Raw genomic sequence first — 17,827 nt, forward strand, 5'->3', positions numbered from 1 at the left:
TTTCATGTATGTATCTTTATATACATTTGATTTATGAAAATAAAATTTATGTTTCCAATTTTTTTAAGTGAATACTCTCCGATCCTCGAAATTTGTATGCATGCAAAAAAATCTTTGTAATCATGCATTTGTTCGTCATGTGTTTATCACATTAATTCTGTTTATGAAAATATTTTCGAAATTTCCCATATATTTTCGATGCAAAATGAATCTTCTTCACAAACTTCTCTAAATTTTTTGGCTTTATTTATTTTTCAATTTTCTTACTTATCTCATCTCCTCGACACTTACTTATCTCGATACAAAAGAAATCAACCTCTTAAAAATAATACACGTGATACATATGTAAATACAAAGTATTTAATATTTGTATGACAAAAACAGAACCTTCTCTCTCCCTTTTCATAAATTGTAATACTTATTAAATTAACGGACAAGGACACGGTATACGAAAAAAATACGGATATTTACTTAATTACTACCATTACTAAATATACCTACTACTACCACTTAAACTTAAGTAAATAACGGTATAAAATAGTCAATTTTTGGTAGTGTTTAAAATTACCAAAATAATTAATATATTTATATGGTACAAAAAACTGGGTATAAAACTTTCACGGTTTTAAAATACACAATATTTTGTGGTAAATATACACGGAAAATAACCCGATAAAAAATTGTCACCTAAAATTTTATCACCGTCTGCAAAGAAATTCATTCCTGGGTGGTAATTAATTTAAACAGCAGTGTTTTTAAGGTGAAGGTAACCACTTAAAGAAAGAAACGGAAGTGGTTTTTTGCAGGTATTTTGATCTGTGAGAAACGCAAGGCGCTTTCTCCCAGTTTCTTGCACCCCGTATTTCTTGCTTTTCTTGCTTTGCAGCGCAAAAAATGTACTTAACAAACCCGCAAGAAACTAAATAGTATTAAAAAGTAATTATATAACTTTCAAGGATACTTTTCAAACAATTGGCTCAATGCAAGTAATGTAATTTACAATCTGTCACAGTTCCAGGTCGAAATGTACTATTAAAAAGTATGTTTAAATTAAGTGATTTGATACAGGTTAGTCTTCCGAGTTGATGAATATGTAGAAAATCGGTGACAATTTTTTTTATCAAATTATTAACCGTGTATAAACCACATCATAATTTGCCGTCTATGACTAAAATATATTTTTTAAACCGGTGTAAATATGTAAATACACATTATTTCTTATTATCTCGTGAGTAAATCAATCCCATTTTTCTACGTTTACTTACTCATCCCGTACAAAATTACACTTCTTTGTTTTCATTTAGCTAAATAAATAATACTTTCTCCCCAATAATTTCTACACATTTAATAGAATTTCGTATTAAACCGTTTGGTACAAAAGTTTAAGTTCACAATTATGTAGTTTTTTAAGGTATTGAGAGAAAGTCTTATATTTTCATTCCCTGGATTTCGGAATTTTTTGAGTGGTTTTTTGTGATATTATTCTCTGTAGTTTTTTTCTTATTAATCTAGTTAATTATTCTGATAAAAGCTTTAATTTCATTTTGTAAATATTTCTCGTTTTCTTGATAAGTTTTTTTTGAAATTTATGTATTTAGAGGTTTTTTTGGCATTCAAGTTTTTTATCTTTCTTGAGGATGACTTTTTTTGTCAGCAGCGTATTATTTTTGTAGCAATTTACATACATAAAGAGATTTATAAATAGAGATCGAAATTAACGTGAAATATTACGGAAAGTTATCAAAATCGTAATATTTTCGGTCTGCGGTTTTGAAAAGTTATCATAAATTTTCAAAATTTCTGACTTATTTTTACAAAATAATACTAAACAATTTGACTATTCATTTGGTTCTTGTGGTTCGTCGTACGTAGAAATATTTGTCTTAAAAATATACAAGCAAGGAAGAAATATTTGGTACAATTCTCCTAAAAATACACTTTTTTATCTATGTATAAATCAACGGGTTGGTTATGCATGTAAATATTTTGTATTATAAATAAAGCTACAGTACAAATTTTTGTGTTACGTAAAGCTACAATCTTAACTTTTAGTTAGCTAAATATTTTCTAAAATAATTTCAAAAATTCCAAACCTAATTATTCTACACGACAAATAAGCAACAATTCATTTCTTGCGCTCTTTTTTCAACTAATTAGCACACAAAATCTGATGAAGCTGGACAACTCGGACCTACTTAAAGATTAGATTGAATTGAAACATGAATTTTTTTACGGACAAGACAAGACACGACATTCAGTTTTTGCAGGTTAATTTTTTCCTTAATAATTATTTAATTACATATTCATCATTAATTTTATTAAAATAAAGGTTATTATAGTAAATTCTTGAGAATTTGAAATACTGATATTTTCATAAAATTATAAATTTTTGTGATGTGTGAAGTATCAATAATTTTTATGTTCGTGGTGAGCATTATATTTCTTCCTTCGTGTGTATAAAAATATGAAATAAAACGGATCCCAAACTTTTTTTGTGTTGTCGAGTGAAGTAAAAAAGGTGGGTTTTGTTTGTTTGACAAGGCGTGAAGATTCCCAGATCCCTCGAAAATACGGGATGTTTAACACTCGAGATGAGAGATTTCTCTCATTGGAATTATTAAAGTAAAGAAACGGCACAAGGCTTAACTAGTGTGTGTGTAGGAAAATAATAAACAGTCGTTTTCTTACGGGGTACAAAAATTTGGAAAGAGAGATTTCGTAACAAAAATTATGAGATAATAATTCTAGGCGTGTCTGTAATTTTTGATTTGAATTTTTTTCCGGTTTCTGCGTTTCTACCAGAAGCGGTAAAAATATGGCTTGGGTCAAAATTTACAACATATTTATTAATCTCGAGATTAGCCTGGTTTTGATTGTGTGGATTAATTATTATACAAAAATGTACAAATCTACAATCCAGATATTGTTGTATAGATTTTTGGATGGGATAAAAATTTACAATACATATATTAGATATTTATATCTGGATTGTAGATTTGCACATTTTTTGCCAACCGAATAATACTTAACCTAAACACAAAATTTGTTTCATATCTAGATTAATTGACGTACTGTAAATTTTGACTCTGTACATTTTTACAGACTCAAATCCTAAATTACAGACACACTTCACAATCTCCACTATCTTTTTTATTCTTAAATAGAGTATTAAAATACATATTTTAAAATATTTTAGAATTTCTATATTTTTGTGTAAAGAGAAAGTTGTGGAGTGGCGATGATGCTTTTGATCGTCGTCGTTCCTTATGTAAGTTTTGGTCTAAACGTCGAGTTCTAATCTCATCCAGTCGTCGAGCCCCACGTGGACGTCGTCTTCGTGCAGGTTGTCCATGTTCATGCTCCAGGACTGCGTCGTGTCGTCGTGGTGCTGGTTAAAATTTAAAGTATTGTTAACGTCGTCATGTTCTCCCATCGTCGTTCGCGTCGTGTCATCATCCAGCTCCAGAACTTTCTCCTTATGTCAGTGCTGCTGTTTCAGCTTCACTTTCGGCGTCTGCAAAAATAGAATAATAGGTTTTCATTAGTTTTGTGGTTTTGTTGTGAAGATTTTTTTATATAAAGAAATTAGATATACAAATACTCCAACGTATAAATTGCGCTTTCATGAAAATTTTACGTATTATTGCAGTATTTCAAAAATTTTGGATTATTTTAGAGATTTCAGTGCCAGTTGAATTCACTAGCTATGCGTGTTTTATAAGCTGGCAAAAATTGGAATTGAGAAATACATAGGTATCCTAAAACCTAATATTTAAAGCATTGATTTGAACAAAATCTGTAAAATTTCTTAATAAAATCTCCCCTGAAATTGCAAACCTTCAAAAAAACAATGAAAAATCTGTAAAAAACTTCCAATTATATACACAACTTTCCCTTTTCCGTCAACCCACCAAAACTAAATTTTCTTTTATCGCTCGCACGAACTAAAAAGAAAACTATTTTTGCTTTCTTTAATGAAAATACCATCGCTTTTCGCCCTTTGTCGCCTCTCTCACGTTACATCACACATCATCCCCACCAAAAAACCAATTATACACGACACCAAACAACACAATGGTGGTCATAATACCAAAGTGAATTCCAAGCAAAATGGAAAACGAGGAGAACAACAAAGTTCACATTACTTTATTTTCTCCGAAGAAGAATACTGCCCCTTCCCAACAAAACAAAACAAAACACGCCACCCCCACCACCACGCAAAGAGCCAGAGTTATTGACAAATTAATTATCGCCGACAGTTCCCATTTGTATTGGGAGAAATATTGAGGTAGATGGATCGATAGGATTTATTCTGCTGACCAGTGTCGCACAGAAGAAGGGAGGACAAAGTGGTATTCTTGTCGGCTGTTTTGGACAAAGTACAAGTTCGAAAGGGTTGGAAAGTATGGTTTTCCGTGGGTGATATGTATTCTACTTGCGCCTTAATAATCAGCTAAAATTCACGCCAGGATAAATTTGGCGGAGCCAATCTTCGAAAAAATTTTGGACATACATAAATCATTTCAATATTTAACATAGGACTCCTCATCATCAAAAGCAGCACATTTTTAATCATTTTTCACCTCTGGGAATTTATTTTAAAATTCTGGACGACAAATTTGAAATCTTGATAACTTGATCTAAGGATCTAAGTAACTTGATTAACAGAATGGTCGTGAGTTTTTTAAGCCAATTTCAGTTCCAATTTTTCTAAAGTTTTCTTAAACTCAAGTTTAAGATCTCCTCGTTTGTCAAAATCAGTTATGTTTTTTTTTAATTTTCAACGACTCGCTCTACAAATTATTCGTATATTCGTATTCATAGAAATGATTAAAAATGTGCCGATATTGACAATTTTTGCCAAGAATCATCTTTTAAGATTACTTTCTTTCTACTTATTTACATGTCATGAATAATCGCCACTGAAAGTTTTTGGCGTATTAGTTCTACAATTTACGGATAAATATTATTCTCATTTTTCGTTAATTTAGACTGAACATATTCACAGAAATCGAGACAATTTGTACCAAATGGAATATAGTAGACCAGTTTTGTACGTAGTTTTCTACACAGGCTAAAAGTACAGAAGGGTGGCCAATGACAGTTTTTGTGGGTAATCGTGATGCTATTCCTCCTATTCTTAATCTGTTAATAAGAATGACCACCACCAGACACGCGATGATATAGGGGTGAAATTTTGCCTGGTTTGCTAAATGTTAAAAAATAAGGAATTCATGCACATAACTTCGTTTCCAAGAGAAATTTTATAATTTGATCTGAAGTCTGCAATTATAATTCGATCTTCTCATAAATACAATTTCGACGTATTACTTTAACACATTAAAAATAATTAATATTGCGATTATTCATTAATTTATTTTACAACTTCGTCCGAATATGTTCCAAAAATATTAGTAGGAAATTTATTCACCAGACGTGTTAATAATTTAATCAGAAATAAAATTTGGCATCAACTTTCTAAACACAAATTCCGTAGAAAAATCTTGTACACACGGAATTTCAATATTTTTTTATATGAGTGAAATTATCTAAATTTGAAAATTTACTGACTGGGCAAAAATTTAGCTGCGTGACTGAATATTTACTCATTCGAATCATTTGAATCTTAACAATTACAAAGTTATCCACTCGAAAATAGAATTTGGTCGTAATACTTTTACACATTAATAATTGCAATTTTGTATCTTAAAAATATCCACATTAAAATTACTTTAAAGCCAAACATCTATCATAAATTTCTAAAAATGCATTTGCATGCATTTGCAAAAATTTCTCAGAGAAAATCCTGTACATTTTATTCAAACCTGTCAATTTCTCAATAATTGAACTTATTTTGAAACAAAAAAATCTATCATCCACCCATTTCTAAAAACCTGTTAAAATTCCTGATGAAAAATCGTGTCCAAATTTATCTCGTAAAAGAAAACGAGACAATAATTGAAATTACTTTATAAAACCAACAATCTATCATCCATTGCTAAAATTCTTTATAAAAAACCCTGTCCAATTTTCCGTTCTATGTGCATTTCCTTTCCATATTTTTTTCATTTCTACACAATTCCTGACCAACATTTTAAACGCGTTTTCTCTTCCCCATTTCATTTTCCACTTGTTTTAAACCCTGGATTCGTTTATGTATGTATTCCCTACTACTTCTGGCACTTTATGGTCCCGATCGATGGTCGTGTGCCTTTGTGAGAAAGAAAGTAAAAGTGGTGGTGGTAGCGTAAACGTAAACGACCATACGTAAACCGGGTGCCATTCCACCCACGGAGTTTCATCCCCTCCAGAAGAAATAAAACCTTCATCCCTTCATCTCATCGGAGGACCTTGCACAAAAAATGTCACCCATTTTTCCCACCATCGACCAAACAGTTCACGAGAAGGGTGAAAATCACTCCATAAAATATTTTTCTCCTTCAACCCGCTTTCTTTCTGCACGTTCCACAAACGAAAGCGAAAACCCACCCTTTCCTACGAAAGTGTTGGACAGAATGGAAAACTGAAACTGAAAGCGACACTTAAACTAAACTCGTGAGCTCCTGGTTAATACGGAGTAATATACGTTGAAATGGAGGAGATGATATTTTCTACGGTACAGATATTTCTCTCCTCGTTCGTTCGTTCGTACATACAAATTTGTGTATAAATAATATGTGACCAAGAAGCCGAGTTTAACTGCCAGGAGTCTTGTTAAATGGGATGAAATGAAGATGAAGGCATGGTTGTCGCTGGTTCCTTGTAAATCCAGCACGTATGGATTTTGCTTGGTGTATGTGTTGCTGGCTGGCTGGATTTATTTAGCAGAGAGAGGTTTGGATCGATAGAGGGTAAAAATATACATGCTTCAAGTTTAAGGGATGCGAGATTTCGATGAAATTTGATCTCGTGGCAAATGAAACTTTTTCCTTATTAAAAAGGTCAAATTGATGCATATACATTGATAAATTTCCTTTTAAGATCGTTTTAAAAATCGGAATGGCGTCCAATCTTGAAATTGTGAAAAAAACGCTGTTTTAATCAGTGCTTTTTAAATTTTTTAAATGAGCCACCTGCAATAATTAAATTATATTTCGAAATGTTTTACAAAACTCTGTAATGCCATCTACATAACAAAAAACAATGGATTTTAAATCTACTAAATTTTTAATTAAACTACGTTTCAAAAAAATTTTAATAAGTTTGTAATGACGTTCAAATTCGTTATTGTTTTACAAAAAATAAAACACCCAATGCAATGTCATCATATAAATCTTGAATCATCAATTTTTTTACAAAATCGTTTCCAAAACTTGAAATGGCGTCGAACTTAGTTAAATTACTTTTTTTCATAGATTTTCTTGTTCGAATTACTAAAGATCAAGGAGAGCAGAGAGAGAGTGCTTTTACTTTTACTGCAGCTACGGCGACATTCGTGACATTTAAAGTGCATCCGTCACAAAGAAAAGAGAGAGAGACTTCGGCTGTCTTTAATGCGATGCAGGCTCACTTGTACTTTTCGTTACGCACTCACGATGGAGGTCTCCCAACGTATGCTCACAGATTTTGAGCAAATTAGTGCTAATCGACAACAAATTTAATTTATGCGAAATTTCCAAACGACACGATCTGCCAATGGGCACGTTTGGCAGAGATATTAGCATCGGAAGAGGAGTAAATTTGGAAAGCTTAAAATTTGTGAACTTTATTGCCCGTTTTTTCCTCTTCGGATGCAAATATCTCTGCCAAACGTACCCATTGGGAGATCGTTCCTTTTGCAAATTATATGTTACTTAAATTTGTGATCGATTGGAACTAGTTTGCCAAAAATCTGATACCATAGGTTGGGAGACCTCCAATCGTATCTACGTAAAAGGAGAAAATGAAGGTGTTCCCCACACCGACTTTTTCTCCATTTCTTTCCAAAAAGGACGACTCAATTCCCCTTGATAAAAAAAGGAGTTGCATTTTTTCTCTTAAGGAAAAGCAGCGGCGAACCCCTGCTGGCTGGGTCTCGTGCAGTGGAATGGAATCGAATTATTCTCCTCACCGTGGCATTTACTGGATGAAAATAGTAACGCAACGAATTCTTGCCCTTTCCTAACATTTCTGGGGTTTCGATGATTCACAAGTAGCTCAATTGACGGCGTTTTGCTTTTTATCGTGTTTGTCTCATCTATTTTTAGTTGATCGATACTGGATTACGCAAAATCCTCATACTAATTTTATTCAGAATAGAGTAGAGTCAAATATTTATATTTAAGTGAAGAGTGGACAAAAAAGTTGACATTTTTATTCCTTTTTTGGTTTTTTATGTCATCTATTCTTAGTTAGTTACGAAAAAAATCGTGGTGATTTTGTTGAGAATAGAAGATACAAATTTTATAAGTGACGACGACGAGTTGACATTTTTACTCCTTACATGAAACCACTTTTTGTCCTGAAATGTCACCCACCGAATCCCTGACCAGACCCACTTAACAAGAAAACGACGACGACGGAAAGGAAGGAAAAAACAGTGGTGAAACAGCTCACTCGGAAATCTCGGCGTTTTTTTGTTCTATCAGAAGAAAGAGAAGAAGACGTCGCGTCTCCCCTCGAGAAAAACTGGAGGAACTGCATCTCGCCACACTTACTACGAGAGATCCCATGATCATTTTTTCTCCGTCTTTTTTCGGTCCTATGCACTTTCTCGGTCAGGAGATTGAGACAAATATCTTCTTACTATTGACTTAACCGCCCTCCTCCTCCTCCTCCCTCCTCGTAGTAAGAAATAATACTTGTATTTACACACACCACGACTTCCTTCCTACATGTGTCTCCCTCAAAACCATAACCTTCCTCACACGAGCAAGATGACAGGCAAGAAAGTATCCAAAAAACGACACAATTTGGTTGGCTACAGCTGTATCAAAGTTTGCGAATTATTAATTTCAGTTATCAAAAATACGCATCTGTTGCATGCAACTTTCTCTCTCAAAAACTAAGATGGTGACATCCAAGAAACAACCAAGATGCCAGATAAGAGAAACTATGCTCAATTTGCTTCAACTTATCTAAATTTACAAATTATTAATTTCAATTATTAACAATATGCATGTTTGGCGTGCAACTTGTCCAACTTTTTTTTTTTTTAAAGATAACAACCTGACCAATAGGAAATGTTAAAAGAACCACAAATTTATACCTGGTTCTAAATCTTCTAAATTCACCAATTATTAGTTTAAATTATATCGCAAATGTGCAAATTTGTTTGTGCGATTCTTTCTTTCCAAAAAAGGACGATGACGACAAACTGATCATTCGAGAAGTACATATGAGACGAACCTTAATAAACTTATCCCTGGATCTAAATTACCCCTTCCTCAAGATCAGATAACAAAGAACAAACTATGACTGTCAACGTACACCATCTAAATTGCCACTTCTTAATTTCAATTATAAGAAACATATATTTCACGTGAAACTTGTCCAATTTTTAAAAATACGAATTTTTGGCGTGGTACTGGTCCTTTTTTTTACTAAAATTACCAAAAATTTTACTAACCTAAGTTTACATTACCCTTTTACCAAACTTCTCAAATCTTCCCATAAATAAACAGCATGCCAATTATGCAACTTTCTCTCTGTCTCTGTGCATATTACACCTGAGTGCATCCCTCCCTTCCCCTCCCTCTCTTGCTAAATATTAGTCATAACATAACACAACATAACATCGCAGCACATCACCTCCTAAAATCACCCCTCCCCCTCGTCGTCCTTGTCATGTCACCTCTTTTTTTCCTCACTTACGACCCTCACCCCACCGCCACCACGACCCAAATCCTTCATTCATACGGGCCACCCTCCCTCATCCATCGACACCACACCACACCACCATTTACTTACATTGTTCCTCGTTAACCCAGCCTGCCCACCTACCTCGCCGCTTTACACGCACCCCTACCTTCTTCCTTTCGAGGGAGGGTGTGACCCGAGGGTCGCTCCCTTCCCCCACCTCGTCACACTGACCCAAATAAACAACATACGTACCAACAAATTGTTCAATCATGCACCCAGACAAGTGTCTGCATCGTCGCCAAAGTGGCGTAAAAAACAGAGAGAGAGAAGAGCAACAGGAGGAAAATAGATATGCAACAAAGGAATTTTAGTTTTTCTTTCTCTCCACTTTTTTTACGACAGGTTTGCCAAAAAGGTAAACAAATCTATAAACGTGGATGGATGGATGGACGGACGATTAAATATTTAATGGGGAAAAAGGTGGATGGAGGGATGGATGGATGTACAGTTATTTACAGAATTTTACTTGGTTTATACATAAACGGAGTACGGAATTAATGTCTTTGTTTGTGGATACAAATTTTGTGTAAACGGAGGCAAAATGTAGACGAGAAGTACAGTTATTTGCACAATATTAAACATATTTATCGTAGTAAAATTGAGTAAATATTTTCAAAATGGTGAATCAGACAGGTTACTCAATTTACCGGGTATTTGCATTTCATGGACAAATTGTGGATGAGAAGTACAGTCATTTGCGCAGAAAATTAGTCAAATTACGATTTATTTATTATAGTAAAGTTGAGTAAATATTTTCAAAATTGTGAATCAGAAGGTTACGCAATTTATCGAGTATTTTGCATTTTAGATTTTATAAAATGTAATAAAAAAATTGGTACAAAATTGGGAAACTAATGATTGGATCGATTTTTCACTAATTTTATTTTACGTATGCTCAATGGTTTTGTAACGAAAATAATGTCTTTATATTTGTGGATACGAATTTAGTTTAAATTTTTGTATGTGTATAAACGGACAACAATTATATTCCGTGACATGCACTTGCTTTTTTTCCTGGGGATCCAAATACTCCAAGTTTCCCTTTCTTGTATTGTTCACTTTTGGATGAAAGAATAGGCTCATGCATTTTTTAGTAGTGAAACAGTTTCGAGTTTATTTGTCTGTCTGTGAGGAGGATGAAAAGAGATAAATATTTAGATAGGTACGTACATACCGTAAAAGGCAAATAGTAGCCGTGTTTCTTTTCATAATTTGGTAAAAATAATGACCTAGCCCAAATAATGGTCGGGTTCCAGGCACCGATTTTGTCAATAATAGCCCAGGCACTAATTTGAGTTTTTAGGGTACGTATGTATATGTACATACGTTTATTTCAGGGTAGATTTGGAAGACAAGCTCAAGATTTTAATTGAGGGTTGTCATCCTCAATAATGCGGAATGAAAGGTTCCATTTCAATTTGTTTCTGTCAAACATACGTTTCATTGAAGGGAAATGGAAAAATTGGACGGGAAACATATCCATTGGAAATTTTTAAAACGGATACAGAATTTTGTGAAATTAATTTCATTAAGAGAAACATACAAGGTTTTTGGATTGGATGTTTTTTTAACATTTTTCCAATACATAAATTGTTCTAAACTGGATAAATAAATATTTATGGTATTTATAGTTGTTTTTTGAATTTTAAAATAATTTTTGTCAATCAAGACATAAATATTTTAGACTTGAAAATTTTAACTCTGTATTTGTTTTAGTAACTTTATCTTTCTCAATTTGATCAATTTTTCGAATTGCAAAGTTTTTTTACAAATTTTTCTTAGGTATTTAGACAAACATTTTAGATTTGATAATTTCTCTATGCATTTGTTGCCTCAATATTTATTCGTCTCAATTAAACAGCCATTCATGATTCAAAATTTTGTAATCTTAAATCTTTTAAATACATACATTTAAGTTACCAAATTTTTACACAAAATTTGAAAAACTTTACACAAATTCCCCTCATTTCAAGTACTTCTACATTTTTGCACCACGAAATCCCCCCTCTTTTTGCGCAGTCGTACTCTTTCCTCCTGCATAAATAAAAGTGAGCATCAGGACGGACGATGATGAGAGAACGTAACGTTAACAAAATTATCCTCTCTCTCTTTCTCGACGTGCGTTTCATCTCCACTTTTGTATTCCGGGAGCGATGACTCACTCCATAAAACTTTTCTTCTTTCACCCATAGAAATGGTGGTCGACTGGTTGGTACCCGCTACCGGGTAGCCTAGGAAAAACCCGGGTGCTGGATGGATGAGAAAGCCACTTTAATGCACATTTCACTTTACCACCCTTCCACTCGGACAAAGTGCAAGTGCAGGAAACTTGCCGAGATGCAAGTGCAGCCAGGAAACCCGGGCGTTTTCCGAGTTGGGAGAGGTTACGTTTCTTGGCAAACACATTTTTGGGGGAGGTTGCATTGGGCTAGGACAAGATTCATTCCGATGCAATGGAAATGAAAACCAAAAGTGCAGCAGGAACTGAAATACGGGAAAAAGTTCTGGATTTTTTTCTTGCCTCGAGAGTGGATTTCTTTTAAAGGAGATAAACAGATGCGGGATGGAGATTTCGGATTTTGACGCAAAATATGTTCACGCATTTTACACACAATTTACAAAATTCTTCAAATTAAAATTATCTCGAATGCATTTTTTAAATTATGAAAAAATATAATTCAAGTGGAAATAAAACTAATCTGGATTAAAATGATACATATTGTAACATATTAAAATTTTTATATACCGGTTTTTAAATTAGCCGAAAGTTTGAAAATTTCGAAAAATTTGTATACTGAATAATTTCACATGATTTACTTAAAAATTTGAAGTGCAAAATTTTGGATTCAAGTATGAATTACTGGGATGAACATTTCATATTCATACCCAAAATACATATTTTATACACTTTTTCTTCATGCAGGGGCCAAAAAGAATCTACATCTGTATTTTAGTTTTAAATTACTACATATTTAAAAAAATAGGTAAAGGTTTCGAACTTCGAAAAAACACTCGAAATTATTTCTAGCAGATTTTATTCCAAACATTTATTTTCTAACCGGTATTTCAGAAACTTTGACCCACGTTGATGAAAAAGTTCATGTTGTGCTTTATAAACAACCTGATTTTTATTTAAGAAATCCAGTCTACCACTTCGATTGACTATCTTTATGCCTTGCTTACTTAACAAATTTTTTATATTTATTAAAACGGCGTCCAAACATACTCAAAATTTGAGATGATACATTCTTTTTCACTTATTTTCTCTGAATCGGTCCCCATTTCATTTTATTTGCTGCTTTTCCTCCTCGAAAATGCAGCCATGAAAATAAACTACTTTTTCAACTTGGCCATTACACAGGGAAAAGTTTCCTTTACGACCAAACAAAACCGATATCGTGATCTCTGCCTCTCTACATTTAGAACAGGATCAGGACGAAATTTCCTCTCTGGGGGCAGTCCGAAATCGGAAGCATTTTCCTCTCCTTCAAAAAACTTGTGAAAGTTTCATCAACTTTTATTCGAAAACATTGAAATTTTAGGGCCAATTTGCTCCCCAGAAAATTTTGAAGGATTGCATTACATAAAAAAACGAGGATCGTTTATCCCCAGGAAGATAAACATTTTGCATTTCGGGATTTAAAAGAAGCTAACTCATTTCAACTGTAAAAAATGTGGTGACAAAATTTGTAACCAGTTTGATACCACTTTGACACGAGTTGTCCAATTATTTTAAAAAAATACGGTGCAGACTTCATGTAGCCCGAGTCAAGGGCAGCATCGCGAGCTCCAAATTTTTCATATCCGTTTTGGCTTTGTCTTGCCCCGGACAGACATACATGCAAATTATACGTAAATACATAAGCCCTGACTCGGGCTAAAAAATTTAATTTCCGAATTTGGACTCCGTTACAAGTTTTTTTTAAATTTGGAAACACAAATTCCTTTTTTTGTTAGATTTCTTTACAACTCTTTAGTTGTTCCTACATACTTAATTTTCTTTAAATTATACAAAACTTGAATTTCCAGTATGATTAAAATCATTACCAACTTTGGTAACAAAATTTGTCCCCCGCATTATTTACGGTGCGACCCAATAAATAAATGGTTCAACGACAACCACAATTCTGCTGAGCTGGTTCTTTCCATCCACTTTATTTATTTGTTTAACTGGTCCATCTTCAAGTTGAGTTGAGTCCAGTTGTAAAACCAAATTTAAACTCAGAAATGGACGGAAATCCGACTAATTTCTAATAATCATGCCATGCGTACGCTACATACGCATGGCCAATAAATAAATAAATACGCAGGAAAAGGGCTCCAAATCAAGAGTAGGATCCACTCCAGTTAAATGATTCATTCGCTTAAAATGTCAGGATTGAAATGAGGAGTTAAGTATTTTTCAGAATTATGAGCCCAAACGTGAATATTTTAAAATTTGTCAAATTTGATTTCATTTTTATAAAATAGCGTAAAAAATTGTCGAAAAAATAATTCAAATTTTACAAAAATTGCCACGAGTATGACTCAAACCGAACTATGTGGGATTTATCACAATTTTCATCCTTTGTCTACACAAAATTTGCCAAATTTGAAATTTACTAAACGCAAAGATAACATCTTTGTAAAAAATTTACGTTCTAAATTTAGTATTTAAAAGGGGAAAAGGGGAAAACAACCAAAAAATTCATCCGCTACGAATGTTTTTGTAAAATTGATAAATACAAAATCAACATGATTTGACCATGTCATAGTCGCTCGGAAATGCATATGAATCAATCAAAATCACATTTTATCATAATAAATTAGATACATGGGGGAGCCGAGAACAACAATCATCTACATAACATTTAAAATATATATTAAACCAAATTGTGTAAAATGGCGTCAAAATTGCAAAACATAATTCTCTACAAAATTTGTAACTACAAAATCTAATTTCAGTTCTGAGCCAACCAGGAAATTATAAATTCAAAATTATGGCGCAAAAAGTTACCATCTGAGCTAAACTTCAGTTTAGATGATTTTAATTTAAAATTTGAATTTAGATGAATTGAATTTAAATTTTTACATACTGGTGGCCAATTTACGATTCATCATTTCATCAGAATTACTTACGTAAATTTGCAAGTCGAGAGGAAAAGGACGAATCTTTACAAATTTGGGACACCGATTAAATCTTAAATTTTACAAAATGGCGTCAAAAATCGTCAAATATTGTACAAAAAAATAATTCTAGTTATAAACAGTTATAAATAGTTTTAAACAAAAAGGAGCCCCTGATTTCTTCATACTATTTTCACCGAATTTCTTCTCATTCATAATTCAATCCGTTCATTAAATGGAAATCTAGGCTCGTGCCGTCTGTCTCGGATAAAATAAAATAATCTCATTTTTTCAGTCCGTTTCTCTCTCGCATTCGGCTAAAAACATGCTTCCTCAGCTGAAAGGGAATCGTCGAATGAAAAATTAACCAGAAAAAAACGCTCCATGTCATCAAATTGTTGTTCGCTTGCGAACGACACCAGATGTTCCTCTTACACACTGGAAAATATTACTTTTCACACCGACCGACTGGATAAATAAGCACTCATTTGCGACACGTTATTATTAATCGGCGATAATTCATGTCGCGAAATAGTTTTAGCTAAGAAAAACCTTCACGGAATTTCGGAAGCGAAAACGGTCCTAATTTTTAAAAAGTATAAAACTTACATTGTCAAAAAGAAGAGTATGCATTTTGCTCAGAAATTATTTGACGTTAATTTATGTTACTAAAATGTATCCGTAAAATTATTAAAATAAGAACTCGTGCATTTCCAGTTCCATTGGTCGCGAAATAGTTTTCTCTGAAAAAAACTTATTTAAAACCTTTCACGAAATTCAGAAACGCTCCAATTTTGTTCAAAAATAGAAATTAAAACGTAAAAAAGAAGAGTATTCATTTTCCTCAGAAGCTACGTTAACTATGTCACCAAAAATTTGTCCAAAAAAAGCGAAAATTCATTACGGAAACTTTCTCCATTAAAAAAACTAAAAATTATGCCAGCAATAAATTGGTGGTAATTTCTGTCTCCAAACAATTTTTCCATAAAAACCTATCCTTCCCTCAAAAAAAAACAAAATTTCATCACGGAAACGCTCCCATTTTTTTCAACCAACTCGAAAAAGAAAATAACATGCATGCATTTTTCCTCTCGCAAAAAAACACCAAGAATTAATCCTAACTACAAACATCCTTACATACATTACAACGACGACCGGAAGTGAGTCTGGAAATGATTTTGTTTTCCATTTTGCATTGTGCATCACAAAGCTTAAAAAAAGTCGAGTTTTAACCGTTAAATTGAACACCTGGTCGTCTCGTCCCGAGGAAACTTTTCCTTTTCAATTTTCGCCACGGAAAGTAAAACTGAATTGTCATGAAATCAACCGGATGAGAGGAGAATCCAGTCGTTATAGCTTTTTTAATTAGTATCATACATACACAGCACATGTGTAAAAGTGGCAAAAATCCAGGGCTGCATATGGTGTAACATAAATAGTAAATTGCCTACAACAAAAAGTTGAGTTCAAGGTAACAAACTTGCCCTGTCTTTGTGTAACAAGGCATAATCGCAAATGAATAATTCCTGGAATGTTGGAGAAATTTTGGTTAATTGAAGTACCCAAAGTTTGGCAAAAATATGTGGACTAGCTTGTTGCGAATTCCGTGCAAAAAAAATGCTACCAGCCTGGCTGCATATAATATCTCCACGCGAAAACATGATCTTTATTGGCCTCCGCAAAAAATAGCCTTATCAAGACCACCATTTCCCACTGACTTGAAATGGAGGTGTATGAGCGTATGCTCTCCGATTTTGATCAAATTAGTGCCAATCGATCTCAAATTTAATTAATATTACAATTGCAAAGGGTACGGAAGGCTATGAATTGGCACAACAATGTCGCTACCTGTTAAGGCCACTTAATAATCTAAACTCTCTCAACAAAACTAATTGGCGTCTAGCTAATAAACATATAAAATTAAATAAAATGTTTGCAAATTTTGGTATTGAAGCCATTAATCTGTTATGCCAAAATCTTGCAAATACATAAATTGATTGGTGTGTAACTTACAAATTGTAAGTTACAATGGAGATCTCGAAGTAAACGTGAAGAACGTAAAAATAAAAAGACATTTGTAAAGTGAAAAATTTGTCAAAATTACTGCGTTTTCTCCTCTTCGGGTGCAAGTATATCTGCCAAACGTGGCCATTGGGAGATCGTGTCATTTCCAAATTTCATACTAATTAAATTTGCGATCGATTGTCACTAATTTGCTCAAAAATGGGGGAGCATCCGCTGGGAAACCTCCCTTGTGCGATGTTATTATGTACTAACTACCTGAGAGACAAGTATAACTAAATCCAGCATAATATTCAAGTCACTACTGCCCAACAAAAGTCGACCTCATACGAAATATGGCACAATAAGCAACCAGTCTGCTCACTGATCCTGAGCAGGATCTTCGCCTGTACATGTATCAGTATATCCTCGATATTGAAAGGGTACCCGTTTTTTATGGGTGAAATATGTAATAAAAATAAGGTACAAAACTCTCTCTGTTAGTTACACAAGCCTTCTGCTGCTGCCCACACTACGAGACGCGTGAGTACCTGTCCAAGGACAAGGATTCGCACACACGGTTATGAAATTCGTATCCTTTTTTTACACATTTTTAGCAAGGCGGACACGACTTTAACGAAGTTATGAAAAAGTTTGTATTACAAAATTGTACTTGGAGATACGACAAGTTTTTTGATGTATTAAGAAAATTATGTGTACACGTATCTAGATTTCCAGGTTGACTATGTAATTAATTAATCCAAATTAGTCAAGATTCGCACTTATTGATGATATTCATATTTTTTGCGTTTTAGCAAGGCCTACACGACTTTAACGAATTTATGAAAAAGTTTATACTAAAAAATTTATATTCATAGAT

General features: G+C 33.3%; 1 protein-coding gene across 1 annotated transcript in view; it reads right to left on the bottom strand.

The window, feature by feature from the left end:
* Positions 1–229: 229 nt before the first annotated feature.
* Positions 230–17,827, bottom strand: part of LOC110862298 (developmental regulatory protein wetA) — a 38,702-nt gene continuing 21,104 nt past the window's right edge. The window contains exon 7 of the mRNA XM_022111478.2: positions 230–3,514. Coding sequence (XP_021967170.1) covers positions 3,482–3,514 — 33 coding nt within the window. The 3' untranslated portion in view covers positions 230–3,481. The remainder of the gene's footprint in view (positions 3,515–17,827) is intronic.

This window comes from Folsomia candida, unplaced genomic scaffold (genome assembly GCF_002217175.1).
Source record: "Folsomia candida strain VU population unplaced genomic scaffold, ASM221717v1 Fcan01_Sc054, whole genome shotgun sequence".
Classification (NCBI taxonomy): domain Eukaryota; kingdom Metazoa; phylum Arthropoda; class Collembola; order Entomobryomorpha; family Isotomidae; genus Folsomia; species Folsomia candida.